Raw genomic sequence first — 13,629 nt, forward strand, 5'->3', positions numbered from 1 at the left:
CCACATGGACCTGCAACCCAGGTACGTGCCCTTGACTGGAAATCGAACCTGGGACCCTCTGTGCACGGGCCTACGCTCTACCACTGAGCCACCCCAGCCAGGGCCCTCATGACACTCAATGAGAGCTTATTATGTGCCAGGCACATGGCAAACATTTCACAGGCTTTGTTGCCTTTAAGCCTCCTAAGAATCCTATGAGACATTCAATATAGAGAGAAGCAAATCTAGGATTAGGAAACGTAAGTAACTTGCTTACGGTCGCCGAGTCAGAAAACGGCACCAGCAAGGTCTCAAACCCACGTTTCCAACTCCAGATTCAGAACCTTCCAGCTCTATTACTTACCAGTTCTGGTGTGTATCATGTGTTGTATGTGCACACGTGATGGGAGTGCATTACACAACTCAGGGGAGAGAGCCATCCCTCTATCCAGCAATTCATAGCAACCACCTTACCCAAAGGCCCAGTGATTGATTTTATCACCCCGAAAGCCTCATTTGTAAACCCAATCCCATTCTGATGTCAATACTGAACACTTGGGAAGAGTTTCTCTAAGTCCTGATCTTTCCCACTAAATTCACTGTACTCTGTTAGTCATTCAAATAGTCAACAGTGTACACGTACATAGTACGATGCAGGTGCAAAGGTGCTTTTCCATCATCATCATGACAAATGTCTGAGCTGAGGACAAGTGATATTTTTCAGACGATGGTGTAGCCATGTTCACGGAGCCAGACTAAAGACCCAGACACAACACTCCTCTCCTCTGAAAGAAATAAAACCAAATGGAACTGCTGGGAGTTTCAAAGAAATGGAATAATGTAACACTGCAGCTGGAAGGGGCCCCTGAAGTCTAGTTTTTCAGCCACCTCATCCGACAGGTGAGGAAAGGGAGGCCCAGAGAGAACGCCCAAGGTCACAGAGCTACTGCGTCAACCAGACAGGGAAGCCAGGCTGGTCCAGTCCACCTCGTGCCCCTGCACCGCCTCTCATGATGTCCGAGGGCATCATGTCTGGTTGATATTAGAGAACAAGGAGAAAGCTCTCTCGTGAAAACGCTCAAATCTCTCTCTTGTGTTACTAGTACACAAGCCTGATGCATGATTGAAATGGAACACAAAATGAAACCTGCCACAGAAATGTTACAGAAAGTGACAGACTTCCTAACCCGTCCCCAGAGTCATCACACAGCTAGACCATAATACTAGCAGTATCTGATTTCTTGTTTTTTGTGAGAAACACATGAAAATTTAAAACCGCACTGCTGTTTGTCTAGTTTCATGGCGGAAATCTCTTCTGACCGCATGCCTCGGTTCCTGCTGTCCCGGGAGGGACACATCATCCTCTCCCCGCCTCCCCTCCTGTGGTGGCTGCAGCAGGGAGTGGGGAGCTGTGCTCTGGGACATGGGTTATTGGGAGCCCCTCTGGAGGGAGGGGGCCCCACGCTGAGCATCAGGGGGCGGAGGAGGGCCTTGAGCCTGCCATCCTGGATGTGCCTTCTAGGGTTATCTGATGGAAAGGAAATTTAGGGCTTAGCCAATGTTTATTTTTTCTGAGATTTCAAAAAATATCTAAAACTCATTTTTCGATTCAGTGCTTAAGGTCTATAATCTTTTCTTTTTGTTTTTTTTCTTACCTTCCCCCCCGCCCCCGCCCCAAAAATTACAGTCTACCTGAGAGAGGTAAAAAAGGTTTCACTTTTGCTGATATCATAAGTAGAATCACAGCAGACCCATGCTCTAGGGGCAGCTCCAGTGGGTGTGTAAGCAGGGAAGGGGAACCCCCTTTTAACTATCTGCTGACCTCAAAGTGTGTATGTACATTTCCTCTCTGCCAGCATCTGCATGTGCCAGGGGGTGGCAGTGCCGGTTTCTGGGGCAGGGGTCCACTTGCTACCAGGGCACCCACGATACACACCATCAGAACCCTGGATTCGGCACTGCCCGGTGTTTACCAAATGTGTGTCCTGGGGCAGGTTCTAGAACCTGAGTCTCAATCTTCCCCTCAAAAACAAAACAAACCCCTATTATGTATCTTATGGAATTCTGAGGATTAAATTCTGTAGTTACAGTCATTCATTCGTATGGAAAATACTACAATCTATACTAATAATAGACAAATATGTAAATTGACCATCCCTCTGCGATGCCCACAGCTAATCATGAGTGAGTATGCAAATTAAACCGACAAAGATGGCAGGCCTGTGGACAGCGCACACACGTGCAGGCGCCAAGTGGCCGGGATGCCCGCCTGCGACGTAGCTGGGGCAACGTGGTGGGTGTCCCTGGGACCTCGCCCTCTCCAAGCCTGTGGCCAGCTAAACCACGAGCCACACCAGCCGGACCTTATTACCGTATTTTTATTAAATAACCCTTCCTGCTGCCCAGCCCCTGCATCTATTCTCTGATACCTGAAGCCACACTTCATGTGGTTGTGCCAGCTGCTCCCAGTCCTCGCACCCAAAAGTGACCTCAGCCGACAATGTCTCATATGACATCTATCCCAAGCCTCTGGGACTCAGGGACAAATTGCTCAGGCAGCAGTTCTGGCCCTGGCCTTGGGTTCTAGTCCTGACCACAGCTTTGTATCTTGTCTCAGTTCCACCTTATGACTAGGGGCTGGGATTCCACCTTCTACCAGATGCTTCCTATTCTCTGCCTCCATCCCACACCTCATTTTACCTTCATACTTTGCACCTACCCGAACTCCTGCAATTATTAGCTGAGCAAATTCCTGAGCTATTCTTCTGATACTCAAGGAAACTCCATTTCAGCATATGCTTTTCTCATTTGCTAAGTAATCTTTGATATCAGATTCTCTGGTACCAAATGCTTTCTCTTCAAAAACGGTGTTCCTCTCTTGGATCTGGACTGGTTCTCATCACCCACAGCTGGACCAGCTCCCCACCAGCTACTAGAGTAGATGGGTTCTATTTCCAGATTTGGTGCATCTTGGTCTTATGCCTTTCGACTAAATCAACCAGCTCATGCCTGACTGGGAGTCAGGACGGACAGTTTGATTCCAATTATTCTAACTGGCCTTCGCACGTAAGCATCCCTCTCACAACCACAGTGCTTGTGTTTTTAGTAGTTGTGGACGGATGAGTCTAAAGACTAAAGACAGCAGTAAGTATCTCTTACTTCCTTTATAACTCTCCACACCAACCAGTTAGGAGTTCAGTTGTATACAGTGGGTATCTAAAAAATATTGCAGTGAATGCTGAGAAGAAAAGCTGAAGGAAATACATTCAGTGGCAAGAATCTCTCTGAATGACATGACACATAATGGATCAGATTAAGCATTATGAAGGATACCCTTTCAATTCTGTGCTTTCATTTCTGAGTTAGATTCTGTAATCACTCTTGGAATAAGACACCTGACATCTGGGCTTTGCGCTCTGCTTTGAGTGTACCCATGTCAAAGTCTCTGATATATTTTGGATTGAAAATGAGATTTCAAGGAAGTATTTCATTAGAAGTGGGTATTATTCTGTTTGATCTGCGTCCAAAGCTGCTGTATTTTATCCTTTTATTAACTTTCTGTCACACAACTCCTTTTTCTAATTATACATCAGCCAACATATTTTAATTTGCCAAATGAATCTTGTTTGGTTTCAACCAAAAATATGATGAAAACTAAAGCTTGAAGAAACAATACAAAGGTGTCTATATTTAAGGAAGTAAACCACTTTCTTCTTGATTGATGGTACATAACTCAGCACCTACTGTATACTTTTGAGACACCCACTACAAGTTTTATATTTATTTAAATCGTATGACCATTAAGAGCAAAACCTAAAAGAATTTTTGAGCTGAAAAGAACTTCCCAACTGCTTTGTAGATAAATCCGTTACTCTGTAGGAACTGCATCATTTCCCATTTTAAAAGGTGTTTGTGAGTTTGCACCTGATGTTCTCAGTTGTCTATTGCTGCATATTACTCTACCCCCAAACTCAGTGGTTTAAAACAACTCATTATTTGTAGAGAGATGAAGTGACTTTTCCCAAGGCTGTGCTGAGCACTTGCCCTATAAAAGTATTCTGATGCTGATACCTAATACAGGTCTTGCTTTTATATATAAGGTATGTCATACCTTATAGCTCGCTGCATTCTCTTCTTTGTGTTAACACATTGCGGACCAGGAGTTTTACTGCTAGCTTCACCCAGTGGCCAGATAAGTTTCGACTGAACGAGTACAAAACACATTTCACATAAATGTTGAAGGCATGCTTTAAATACCCATTGCATTTTGAAGTGATTTATTACACGTTCTTACAAGCTAATACCTTTTTAAAGTATGATACTTTGTAAAACACTGTGTAATACGAAGTGGAACTAAACACAGCTGGCAAGTTCTCCCGATCCATCAATCCATCCGCCATGTGTTAAGATGCTTGGCTGTGATGCAATTTGGGTTATGTCAAACTGGATATCTCATTTAAAGGATCCTAAGTAACCAAAGGATTCCATGGTGCACAAATGTGAAAACTCTCAAGCTGTCCATGCCAGGGAGAAGCCTTCCTTCCTCTAGCATCAGACTCCTGGGCTCTCCTTTACCTCCTCACCTGCCATTTCCAGATCTGGGGTGGGGGGCATCAGGGGTGACTAACTTGACTGGAAAATGTTGGAAGAATAAACCCACAAGCTCCTCACCTGTTCTCTTGTTCCTCTGGGGACTGTCCTGTCCACAGAGCAGGTGGGTTAGCTCTCCCCTCCAGGCTCCATGTTTCAGGGGGCGGACGGTCTGGAGCCCCCCTCCATATGTGGGTGGAAGAATGTCTAATTCTGGTGCTTAGTATGAGGAAGCACAAAAGCATTCTCCATTGTTATCTTTATCAGTAAAATCGGGATATTCTGATCTCCTATCAGCAAGCTCCCTGGTACTTTTTCTCAGTTTAGAATTTGGGAGGAAGGGTGCCATTTACGAAGTCAGTGTCCACCCTCGACAACTTATCTTTTCATCAACGACTATGAGGATTAACACTGGGTTAGCACTGTGCCAGGCTACTAGTTGACTCACTTGCCGTGCATTATACCATTTAATCTAGTTATGACAAAGGTCAAGAAACTACACACCATAACTGGGGGTTCACTGCTTTCGAAGTGGGTCACCGCTAATCCCTGCTCTTCCCTGAATGCACATGCCTCCCCTCACCTTCTCTCCTGGTGGTTCTAGGCTCGCCTTAGGCCCTGCACAGAGAATGCAGCGACAGTGACATTGTGCACCTCCAAGCCCAGGCCTGAAGCAGCTGCCATTTCCCTTTTCTGGAAAGCCAATCCCCATATAATGAATCCTGGGCTAGAGTCCTGAATGATGAGAGAAAAACTGGAGAGAGTGATCCCACACGGAGGAGCACCAAGGAAGCGTGAAACCTTCTTCCACCACCAGCGCCACCCAGATGTGTAGCTGAACGCAGCCAAGTGAGTGACTAGCCAGTGCCTGTGGAACGGAAGTCTCTCCCTTCCTCCGCAGGCCAAGCCCGGCCCCAATTCCCAGGCATTCAATTGTGAGAAATGAAACATCTTTGTTTTAAGTCACTAAGCCAGCAAAAGACAATTGAAACAGAAATACAATTCAAACCTGCAGACATCTGCCCTTTAAAATGGCAAATGGTGTCATTGCCGCAGTGTAACAAGAATTTCAAAAGATCTGCCGATGATTTATTAAACCATAGGGTCGCGATCTATTTGTATGTAGCATCCCTATATGGTCCTAGTCATGCTTTCTTTTAAATGTCACTCTAAATGAGCCACCTTCAAAGACAAATGCTAATATCACCTCAAAACATCACTCCATTCTTATCCAATGGGGTAAAAGCTCTTTGTTGAATAATCTCTCTCTACTGCCTGCAGAGACTTCATCCATCCTTGCTTTGCCTCATATCTGGTTACGGTGTGGGAGTTTCTAAACCCTGGCTCTCTCTTCATTCCTCAAGGAGCCCTCCCAACCCCTCTAACTCCTTGGTGTCTCTTTAGGGCTCTGCTCATATTTTAGCACAGAGCTCATCACATGTGTTACCTTATTTATGTCAACCCCATGAGAGCAGAGCCCTGCCTGCTTTCTAAGCACCAGAACAGCACTCCACATGGAGTAGGTGCTTCATGCATCTTTACTGGTTGAACAAGTGAATGAGTGAAAGCCCCTGCTTCCCCCAGGCTAGAGACTGTGTCTTGGTTTTGAGTCTCCATTCCCACTTCCATCCATTCTCTCCTTGTGATATAGAGGTTGGAAGCCTGAAGTTCCCAGGTTTACTTTTCACCAGGGTCCCAGTGCAATTCTGGTTCTGCCAGAGGGATGTAGCTGCATGAGATCTGGAGGCAAAGCATGCCCAGAAACGCCCTGGCCACCAGCTGTAGGCGGTGTAGTTCGGTCTTAGCAGATGCGCATGTTTGTAGAAGCTGGCCAGTTACCCAGTATCAACTATGGTACCAGCAGGGGCTTCTGCAGCTTCCTGCCCTCTGGGTGATGGCTTTGGCAATTCTCCTAAGTGCCTAGTGATGCCCCTTCATTCCTCAGAACCTTACAATGATTTTTCAGAGCACCTAGTTCCCCAATTTAACTGGAGTGATTCCTGTTTTTCTATTGAGTTCTAACTGACAGACTCTACAGACCGCATTCCTTGAGGGCTGGAAATGCCTTATTCATCTTTGCAAGCTCACACCTGCACAGTGTCTGCATCACAATAGACACTAAAAATAAAGAAGATAATAAGAACAATAGTAAATGCTTATGTAATGTTTACTATGTGCCCAATACTGTGCTAAGGGCTTTATATCTATTAGCTTATTTAATCTAGTCAATAACCCTGCAAGGCAGGTGCTATTACTGTCCTCTTTTATACATTAGGAAACTGAGAACAGAAGAGCTAAGCAACTTGCTCAAGAAATCACAGTTTTCCCTAGCTGGTTTGGCTCAATGGGTAGAGCATCGGCCTGCGGACTGAAGGGTCCCAGGTTCGATTCCAGTCAAGGGCACATGCCTGGGTTGTGGGCTTGATCTCCAGTAGTGGGCATGCAGGAGGCAACCAATCAATGATTCTCTCTCATCACTGATGTTTCTCTCTCTCTCTCCCTCTCCCTTCCTCTCTGAAATCAATAAAAATTAATTTTTATTAAAAAAAAGAAATCACAGTTTTAAATGGTGGACTGAAGAGTCAAACCCAGACAGTCTGGCTCTCAAGTCTGTATTTGTAGCTAATATTCCCTTCCTGCCTGAAAAATGGTTGCTGAAGGATTTGAAAATACAACCTCTATAATTTTAGAACTCATTTATTATATATATCCTATTTGCATTTATTGTAAAATAATTCAGGATATTTTCCTTCAAGAATCTTACCTTTTAAAGATGTTCCTGGGGCATGAAACATTTTTTTTTCTGTGCTCAACTGCATTTTTTTCTGATTACTTAGAAAAATGAAAGAACGAAACAAAATAGGGATACTTGGAAATAATGTTGTAGGAAAAGTAAGAAGAACCATGATGAAGCCTGGCCAGTGTGGCTCAATGGTTGAGCATAGACCTATGAACCAGGAGGTCATGATTCGATTCCCGGTCAGGGCACATGCCCAGGTCACCGGCCTGATCCCCAGCAGGAGGCAGTCAAATGATGAGTCTCTCTCATCACTGATGTTTCTCTCTCTCTCTCCCTCTCTCTCCCTCTCTGAATTCAATATATATATTTTAAAAAAACCATGGTGAAGAACACTCAGGTTTCACATGAATTTTTTCAGCACATCTTTCTGCCTCTTGTCTGGGAGCATTTGCTAAAGCAAATGGCCACTGGTTGCAGCCACGGTAGGAAAACATTTCTCTCTTCACTGTGGCTTCTGCAAAAATGGAGAACAAGCTTTTCCACTGGGACTCCAAAGGCATGGGGTAGATTTTCAGGGAGGATGCAAAGACATGTATAATGAAAAAATGTACTTGGGAACTGACTGAGCATCTGATCACTGTTACTGTGGACAAAGAGCACAACCCTCAAAGATGCATAAATCTGCACAGGGGAATGCACAAAAACAGGTGTGAGAGTCTTCTCCACTCCAGATGCCTGTTGACACACAGAGGGAGATCCATGAGTATAGTGGGCTCTGGGCAGAGTCATCCCTTACTCTTCAGGGGACAAGAGTCTTAATCTGATGGATGCATTTGGAAGGAAAATCTGAGCACAAGGAGCCCAGCCCTTTTGTTCTCTCTTGTAAGTGAACCTGTCATTCTTTTCTGCTCCTCCATGTCTTAAATGTTAAAGGGGTCAACTCTGTCAACTCTGTCCAACTCTGGTGGTGGGGAGCAGTTCTGGGCCCTGCCCATTACTGGTACTGACTGGAAGGCTAAGTTTGTGCAATTCTGGAAACACACTTGTCTAGGTAAAAGCCACATCCCCCGATAAAGGTCCACAGTTCTTACTTGTAAGTCCAAAATTCCCAAGTGCTGAGAACAAAAAATTTCCCCCAATTCATCTGGCAGCCAAAGCTGAAGTGACCTGAGTCCTTGGTAACAAAACTGGCCTTAACTGACATAAGCTACTCAGGCTTTATTATGCCACTTAGAGCTTTTCGTCCCGCACAATAGCCAGTAATTCCACGTGTCTAGGAAAATGTAAATAGATTACAATGAAATAATACTAAAAATTCAGATTTTTAATCATACTAAACACATTTCAAAACTTCAAAAGCCTTTTGTAACTACCATATAGGACAACACAGATGAAGGCCCTTCCAACACTGTGGAAAATTCTATTGTACAGCACTTAGAGGGGGTGGGTACATGTTCCCTTAGAGACCTTTTATACTTGACTATGGGGTATTACTCCAGACCCCATATAATAAGCAGTGTACGCACCATTACCCCCAATCTCAAATATTTGCAATTCCAAAATCACATCTGGCCCAAAGGATCACAGACAGAACATGTGGCTTTGCATCTGTTTTTAATCAGTAATAAAGGTAATATTCTGGTTTTCCTTCTGATTTAGACTTTACCAGCTCTGGACTGAATGTTCGTGTGGCCCAAAGTCATATATTGAAGCCCTAACCCCAAATGCCTTGATATTTTGGGGTGAGGCCTTTGGGAGGTAATTAGGTTTAGGCGAAGTCATGAGGATGGGGCACCCATTAAGGGATTAGTATCCTCCGAAGAAAAGGAAAAAGACCTGAACTCCTTTTCCTCTGCCACCTGAGGACACAATGAGAAGATGAGCAGCTGAGAACCAGGAAAGGGGCCCTTATCAGGAATGGAATCTGCCAGCACCTTGACCTTGGGCTTGAACTGAGAAATAAATGTCTATTGTTGAATCCTCTCAGTCTATGGTACTTTGTTATAGCAGCCCGAGCTAAAACATTACCTTATTCTAAATTGGTTAAAAATTGAGGCAGGGAAGAGGAATATTGTTTATCAGGCCTCCTCGAATTCCAATAATAGGAAGAGGATTGTGTAGGCTCTGCTCCTCTGCATGTTCATGGACAATTCAAGCTACTCACAGTGGAAGATCCATGAACTGGAACAATGCTATTGCCTCTCCCACACTGGTTTCATCGGTAGGGATTGGTCTGATGCAGATAACCCTTTAGACAGAACCACGCCCATTAGTGTTCAGAACATTCTGAAATTTTCTTGAAGGCTGAGTCAGGACAGACAAGTTCCTTTCCTACTATTTAGTTTCTCTTGGCTGTTAGGCTTCAAGAGTAAGGACAGCACTCATCCATGATATTTAGCTTACGTTCTTGTCTATATGGAGGTACCATATGTCATAGAAATCTGGCATAAACCTAGCCTGGGCCAAATAATACCAAGAGAGATGTTTTGAGTCCCCTGTAGGCTCTACCTTGTTTCATTCTGCTATATGATTTCAGGCAAGTAGCGTAACCTGGTGTAGCCTCAGTTTTCTCATCTGTAGAATAGGGACAACACTCTATGGTCCACCATGCTCACCGGGTTTGAGGATGGAAATCAAAATTAAAATACTGAATGAGCCAATATATGGGAAAGTAAGTTTTCCATTCTAAAAATATGTGTTATCTTTATTACTGATGGGAAATGCCACACAGCCTGGTGAAGCAATACCTATAAAAACAATCATCTAAGTGAGAGAGACCCTGGCAGGATTCTTAAAAGTACTGCTATGAGTTCAACAAAAAGCAGCTTTTATTTAGAGCATAAATTGGATTTCCACTTGTAAAGGAAAGCATGAGGTAGTGTTCTTTGTCTTAATTTGACAGTGGAAAGGTTCTTGAGTATTGGCCAAGAATCTAATATTGGATTGTACCAAAACACACCACTTGCTTCCTGAATTGTATCCATAAAGATCGCACAGTAAAATGCTGCCTCTGAGAGAGCATTTACCAAGAGTGCAAGTCTTCACATTAAGGTTGTAAAAAATACCCATCTCTGTCTTCTCTATTCAACATACCTTCGGCTCTCCATGTGGATACAAGTTGAGGTCCTGCCCCTATTGAAACTCCTCAGGTAAGCTTCATATTTCTGATCTTTTTTAAAAACAATATATTTTTATTGATTTCAGAGAGGAAGGGAGAGAGAGAAACATCGATGAGAGAAAGTGTCATTGATTGGCTGCCTCCTGCACGCCCCTACTGGGGATCAAGCCTGCAACCAGGGCATGTGCCCTTGACCAGAATCGAACCTGGGACCCTGCAGTCAGCAGGCCAACACTCTATCCACTGAGCCAAACCAGCTAGGGTCTCATTTCTGATCTTTTAAGATCAATGTGCAAGCTGCTCAGCTCAAACAGTGACCAGGAGGCATGATCAACTCTCTCCTGTTTGCTTTCCTAAGATTAATAGATGATAAAGCGTTTATTTCAAGAAACTAGAGAATTTGAAGAATTAGGTGGAAGGGCGTAAGAAAAATGACATTCATCTTGAAGATTAATTAAATATTTAGCTGACTCAATTTAAATTCATTATTGGTTTTTATCCTAGAAATTACAAATTTAATGAAAAAATTAACTATTGATGATAGTAACAATTTCACTGTGGCTTAGAAGCAACTTACTTAAAGAAAAACAATAATTTAGCTAGTTTTACATCAGCGGATGTAAATACTTTGAGATTTTTTTTCAAGTTCAGAAGCATTGAAATTTTAAGACTAATCATTTTCTAACAATTCTCTCAAACACTTTTACAATGTTTTAGCAATATTTTTGAAAACAACAATGAAAACTTAAGTTGCAGAATTTCTTAATCCTTAAACAGGCTGCCTAGCTCCATGGTTTCCTTTATCCAGATTAAGGTAAAATCCTGGAGACATATTTGAGGTAAGAGGATTTTGAGTGTACCGCAGCTTTCTAAAACCTTCCTTGCTTATTAAAGTCTGTGAAAGTGAGTTGTAAACTGATGAAAGGCCAGTCTGTGTCTTCCCTAAAAAGTACAAGTCCTTCTAAAACTAACTAGAATTAGTTTCTGCTAGTGTTCTTTTTGAAACATGATTTTTTTTAGAAAGTTTTTTTTTTCTGTTGGTCCTCTCTATATGCTTTTAACAAGCAACCAGAGCCTTGGGTTTTTCAATGATTCTCTATCCAATGATACTTGTCAACTTCCTTTTTTCCTTTAACTTTTTAAAAAAATCTTATTGATTTTTTACAGAGAGAAAGGGAGAGGGATAGAGAGCCAGAAACCTCGATAAGAGAGAAACATCAATTCAGCTGCCTCCTGCACACTCCCCACCGGGGATGTGTCTGCAACCAAGGTACATGCCCTTGACCAGAACCGAACCTGGGACCCTCCAGTCCACAGGTCAACGCTCTATCCACTGAGCCAAACCGGTCAGGACTCCTTTAACTTTTTTGTCAGCCCCCAGGCTTGTTATAGAGAGCAGAAAAAGTTCCTTTCGGATCTCGCACGTCTATTCCACGCTCCTAAAAACTCATCTCACTGAACATTTACTGTTCTGGAAAAAGGCAAATTCTGCAGTTTTATCCAGCTCACGTCAAATGCATCCTACCTTTTCTTAACTTACTGAGACAGAAAGTTAATATTCAGGATGAGAACTAAAAAGCCGAGGTGAACAAGGGATCAACCCAGCGCTCAGCCGCTGTGATTTGTGAATGTAATAAATCAACAAGTTTGCATTTAGCGCTGACCAGGTGCCCAGCCTTAAGCAGTTACACGACTGAAAGGCCAGGTGCTGGAACCGGGACATCAAGCCCAGAACCCAACCAGAAATGGCTGCGAAACCAGCTCCCGGCGGATCCTAGGACCCCAAGGCGCGTTTCTTCCCAACCTTTGCGCGGGCCTTCAGTTCACAGGGGTCTCCTTGGCTCCCCAAGGCAAAAAGGGTGCCATCGCACCCGCCAAGGGGCGAGTCTTGGGGAACACTTCACCTCGGCCTGAACAAGTAGCAAAGGAGGGTGCCCTGTTCGGGAACCTGCCGCGGAGAGCTACTACTTACACCTGCGACGGAGAAGAAACCGCTAAAAGAATGGGAAAAGGGTGGCGGCGGCAGGTTGGAGCTGCCAGAAGCCTCTGCTATGCCTGGGACGTTTCTCAGCTCGACCCGGAGGAGTAAGGCGGGGCAAAATGAGTGTCCTAGGGGTGGTCGGCAAGCAGAGGGGATGAGTGAGGTGAGTAAAAGTGATTCCAATGAAATTCCCACGCGCTCAGGGCAGCCAAGGCTTGAGCTGGAGGAAGGGAGCACCGGGGACGCACAGCGCGCCCGTTCGCCGATCCCGCTGCGCGCCCGGACGGAAGGACAGAAGGACGGGCAAAGCCGAGCGAGGGACTTACCTTCAGGGTTGGCGCTGATGAAGACCCGGACGCTGCGGCCGGCGGGCACGAGGTGGGAAGGCAGGGCGGTGAGGTTCCCGGAGAAAGCCGCCCGCCGGAGCGCAGAGTCGCGGGGGCAGGGCAGCTTGGTGCCCGCGCCGGCCGGCCACATCGCCCTTCGGAGGGATCGCCCCCGCCGCCGCCGCCTTCTTCTGCTCCTCGGGTTCCTGCCCGCGATCCGCGGCCACAGCGAGGTCGATCCCCGCAGGCAGCGCGGCTCAGAGCCGCTCCGAGCCCGAGGCGCCGCCGGCGAGCTCCCGGGCACACAGCACCAGCCGGCGCGGAGCGGCCATGCGGTCCTTTCCTCCGGCCTTAGTCGCCGCCGCCTGCTGCCTTTCCGGGAGTCCGCCTTCGCTCGCGGCCGGAGTTCAGCGCAGCAGCCGGTGGGAGCGGGAGGTCAGCTGTCGGCGGCTACGAGCGCGGCGCCCCTTTGCGCTCGGAAGCGCCCGCGCCCGTCGCCGAGTCCGCGGCCATCTCCCTGCCCGCGCCCGCCGCGGGAGGAGGGGGCTGTCTAGGAGGCGGGACCGAGCGGGCGAGGGGAGCAGAGCAAACTTTATCTCGGAAGGGCGTCCGGAGTTTCTCGGAAGCTGCCTCCCGCGGCTTAAAGGGCGGCGGGGCTGGGGCCTGGGGCTACCCGGGGGCTGGCTGGGCTTCACTGGGGATGATCCCGAGCGCTCAAGGCTGCCTCCTTGGCGGAAGGCAGGGAAGACATTAGCTCGAGATCACCGCTGCTCTGCCCCCTCTCCTAAAGGGCAAAGCCGCCCTGAGGATGTTCGGGAAGGCACGCGTGCCGGCGTCAGCGCGTCTTTGCCCAAGTGCCGGGGATACGGCCTCAAAGTTAGACACACGCACCGAG

General features: G+C 46.0%; 1 protein-coding gene across 1 annotated transcript in view; it reads right to left on the reverse strand.

Annotated features, from left to right (window-relative positions):
* The window catches only part of NWD2 (NACHT and WD repeat domain containing 2), a 135,470-nt gene extending 122,585 nt beyond the window's left edge, over window positions 1–12,885 (reverse strand). The window contains exon 1 of the mRNA XM_006088522.3: window positions 12,735–12,885. Within this exon, the coding sequence (XP_006088584.1) occupies window positions 12,735–12,885 (151 nt within the window). The remainder of the gene's footprint in view (window positions 1–12,734) is intronic.
* Window positions 12,886–13,629: the final 744 nt, after the last annotated feature.

Source organism: Myotis lucifugus, unplaced genomic scaffold, assembly GCF_000147115.1.
Source record: "Myotis lucifugus unplaced genomic scaffold, Myoluc2.0 scaffold_48, whole genome shotgun sequence".
NCBI lineage: Eukaryota > Metazoa > Chordata > Mammalia > Chiroptera > Vespertilionidae > Myotis > Myotis lucifugus.